This window comes from Pundamilia nyererei, unplaced genomic scaffold, assembly GCF_000239375.1.
Source record: "Pundamilia nyererei isolate P.nyererei 1_Seehausen unplaced genomic scaffold, PunNye1.0 scaffold00358, whole genome shotgun sequence".
Classification (NCBI taxonomy): Eukaryota; Metazoa; Chordata; class Actinopteri; order Cichliformes; family Cichlidae; genus Pundamilia; species Pundamilia nyererei.
Genome location: NW_005187759.1, coordinates 417,717 through 421,372, shown reverse-complemented (window position 1 = coordinate 421,372; position 3,656 = coordinate 417,717). Strand labels below are relative to the sequence as shown.

Sequence of the window (3,656 nt, the reverse complement as noted above, 5' to 3'; positions counted from 1 at the left end):
TTTTTTTTTTGTCTTTGTTTCTTACAGTTGTCATGAATAAGGAAATCATGTCACGTGTGGTGAAGAAGAGGCAGGCGGACCCAAAGGTCGTCCAGTATGTCTGGGAGGCCATCGAGGTCATACGCAACCAGAAACAAATCGCAAACATGGACAGGATCTCAAAGTAAGTCCACTGCAGATAACACGGATGTAGTAATGTTATTTATGAACATAAATGGCTGTGTCAGCTCCCCAGTCAGTGTTTTAGGTCATTAAAGGCAGAGTGTGAAGACATTTTATCCCCTTAGGTCATCACTGTGCTAACATGTCATCGCTCAAACTACCTTCATGTTGCTATGGTGAGCTGTTTGAATCATTTGTCTGGTTTGGTTCTTTGATGTTCCAGGGTGACCGATATTTGAAGCTCTTAGAAAAACTCTTCCTACTTAATCTTTAATCTTAATCTCTCTAGATTAAGACGTCTAGAATCTAAAAAGCTTTCAAATTTCTTTCTGTATTTTTATTTTTGTAGGGCTGAAACTGCGTCTCATCATTGTCAGTAATTTGTTTGCTTGGTCCTTTATTCCAAGTGGTAGAAAACGGTGAACGTGTTATCAAGAACTTTTTTTTTTCCACTACAAAATAATATCCAGCAGAAAAGCATCAAAATGCTAAACACAAGTGTTCCGATTTGTTTGATTGTTGTTTGTGGCCAAATAATTATCATCAACATAACAGATGCTTTTGTGCAGTTGTCGTTAATGTTGCCTTTGGCTTGTTATCGTATTCAAATGAGCACCATTTATCCTTGTGGGATGCCCTTGAGGGATTGTTCTTCATGTTTGTTTTTGAATTCATTTTAAATGTACCCAAAATGAAATGCGTCATATCTGTAATCACTTTGATCTACAGCTACAAGCCGTAATTACGTGTTTTCGTTTAATCAGTTTCTAGATGTAAACAGTGAAAACTACCTAGACCAAGATGATGATCTTAAAACAATTATTTTTAAACCGTCACATTCAAGAGCCTGCTTGGTGAACGACTGCGTCATTCAGGGATAGGTGGACTAATCAGTTATTATTGTAATAGATTCAGGTCTAGTTTGATGTCTTTTAGGACTGTGCAGCGTTTAGTTTTTAATCACTATAGTTTTTTTTTTTTCATGTGTTACATAAAAGATTTCTACTCTAAAGCTATGTCGTGTTTCTGCTTATTACGCTCTGAGTCAGGCAGCTCTGTCTGCAGAGCGAGACAGACCCCTGCTTCAACAATGAGTAATGAATCAAAGTTTACTTTAACTATATCTTACATATATCCTCTAACTTCAGTAATGCATGTGTGGCAGCAGTTTCCAAAGTTTGATTTGTGGAAATAATACAATAAATATAAAAGCTGTTGATTTCTGACTGGCTTTGCCGTTTTAACGTGTTGATCCCAGTCTTAACTGATTTACTAAAAACAAGTTGTATATTAACACTAATTAACTGAGGCTGGTAGACAAACACCTTCCATGTTTTGTGACAAAGCAGTTTTGAGAGCAGAGTCTAGTGCATTTGTGTCTGAGTAGTTTTCTTGCTGGAAAGGGCTCTCACTTAGGTCAAAAAGCAGTGAAAATGTTCTTAATGCGGTGTGCGCTTGATTTGATGTGCGTATTTTACGATGATTAAAATCTGTGTTGCTTGTGTCTGTATCCTCAGTTGTGCACGGCTTTAGTTTTGGTGTTGGTTTCAGGGTTGGACGGGTGTAGCAGGCGCCTATCTGAGTGGGGCGCGTCTGCTACAACCTACTTTAGTCGAGTCACTGAGCATCCCTTTATACAACCATATCTTCAAAAAAAATTGCACTAGTGTAAAACTCAAACAGTAAAACTGAGCAGTTTAACTGAAGAGGTGAAACATTGTTTATGAATGTGAACAGTTGATCATGTTTTTCACATCTCAAAAACATTTTTAATATCACTGAAATGTTGCTGTGTCCAGGAGTGCTAGGTGTAATGTGATCCAGAGTGCTGCATTACTGTAAGCACCTTATGTGCTTCAGGAGACTTACTGTACTAAATTCAGTCATCAGTCACAATTACACCATTACTTACATTACAAATGTTCTTCAATTATCTGCATTCTGAGTAAACAGGAAAAAAATTCAAACATGTCTTCTTCCTGTGCACTTGGCTGTAATCAGCTGGAGTGCAGATTTAGACATTGTTTTTATTTTCATTTCACAAAAAGTTTAAACTGCGCCAAGGACAGAAAACAGATTTTGGACTTTTTGTAGGCATCTGCGCAGACCGCATGCTAACACAAAGGTAGCGAAGAACCCAAGCTGGTGATGTAGTTGAGTTCATGCTGACCCGAGCCCAGCAGCCAGAGCCTGATCTTCAGTAGGTAGCAAGAGCTGTCAGGCTTGTTTCATGTTTCTGCAGTTCAAAGTGTGGCCATCACTTCAAAGTCTCTTTGGGTTGGTTTTCAGATTTGGTCTGCATTGTTGGGTTTTTGTTCATACAAGACACTTAAAAAAAGATTATATCTATCCTTGTTGAGATAGAGAATTGAGTCAGCGTTATAGTGTTAAGGGGTAATTATGTGACAGTGTCACAGAGTAATGAGTAATGGAAAGAATTACTTTCTCAGGTGAGTAAATAAGTAATATAGGGCATTACTTTTTGTTGTTTTTGTTTTAAGTAACAAGTAATGTGTAATACGTTACTTTCTTTGAATAGCAATCCCCAACACTGACTCTTTCCAATGGATGAAATGGCACAGAGACTGTGTTGTTTACAGAGTGTGGCTAGTATCATAAACTGTACGGGCGCCACTGTCGGCCTTCAAGGTTAATATTCACACACCTGTGGAGAAAGTGCTTATGCACTGTTTAGGCAGTGTTGGGAAGGTTACTTTTAAAATGTATCCCAATACAGAATACATACCCCAAAATGTGTTTTGTAACGTATTCCGTTACGTTACTCAATAAGAGTAATGTATTCTGAAATATAATATATCTTAATATATTATCTTGCTTTTTACAACTACACGAATGTACTATTGCTGTGTGATTTATTACTATTACTGAAGGGTTATTATTGTATTTACATGCTTCCAGCTCTCGTTTTTGTTCGATGACAACTTGTACTTTTCCACCCTCCTTTTTCTCCCTCCTCGCGCTCAGACACAACGTGTATGGCAGTCCATTCTCCCTGCAGCACGGACTACACTGCCCATGAGGCTACATGCTTTAGGGCGATGCCTGTAGCATTCTGCCTGTTAGCTTAGCACAACAACAAAAAGCCGCTCTCTCACCCAGGAAACACACAGTCGCAGAGAGAGCGCTGTCACCCTGTAACCATGGCAACCGCAACGCTGCCACCTGGAACAACAGAACATGTCAAACAAAACCCAAACAGTCCTGACCCGCCACAATATGAAACAGGAAAATAACTCTGTAACGGAATACACTTACTCATATTTTACTCATATTTTGTATTTTAACCTCCTAGGACCTGCCGTCCACATATGTGGACATCACATTATGGGTTATTTAGACCAAAATACTAAATTTTTCTCAACAATGGCCTGATATCCACTTACGAGGACATTATTCTGCTACTGTTCTATCGAAATTTTAAACAAATATCCTCATATGTGGCTCTCATTTTTCTTAGAAACAAAAATCAGGTT

At 38.4% G+C, this 3,656-nt stretch overlaps 1 protein-coding gene across 7 annotated transcripts in view; it reads left to right on the top strand.

The window, feature by feature from the left end:
• Positions 1-3,656, top strand: part of zmynd11 (zinc finger, MYND-type containing 11) — a 28,702-nt gene that overhangs the window by 4,891 nt on the left and 20,155 nt on the right. For all 7 annotated transcript variants that reach the window (XM_005752425.2, XM_005752421.2, XM_013915761.1 and 4 more), the window contains exon 2: positions 28-163. In XM_005752425.2, coding sequence (XP_005752482.1) covers positions 33-163 — 131 coding nt within the window. In that variant the 5' untranslated portion in view covers positions 28-32. The remainder of the gene's footprint in view (positions 1-27; positions 164-3,656) is intronic.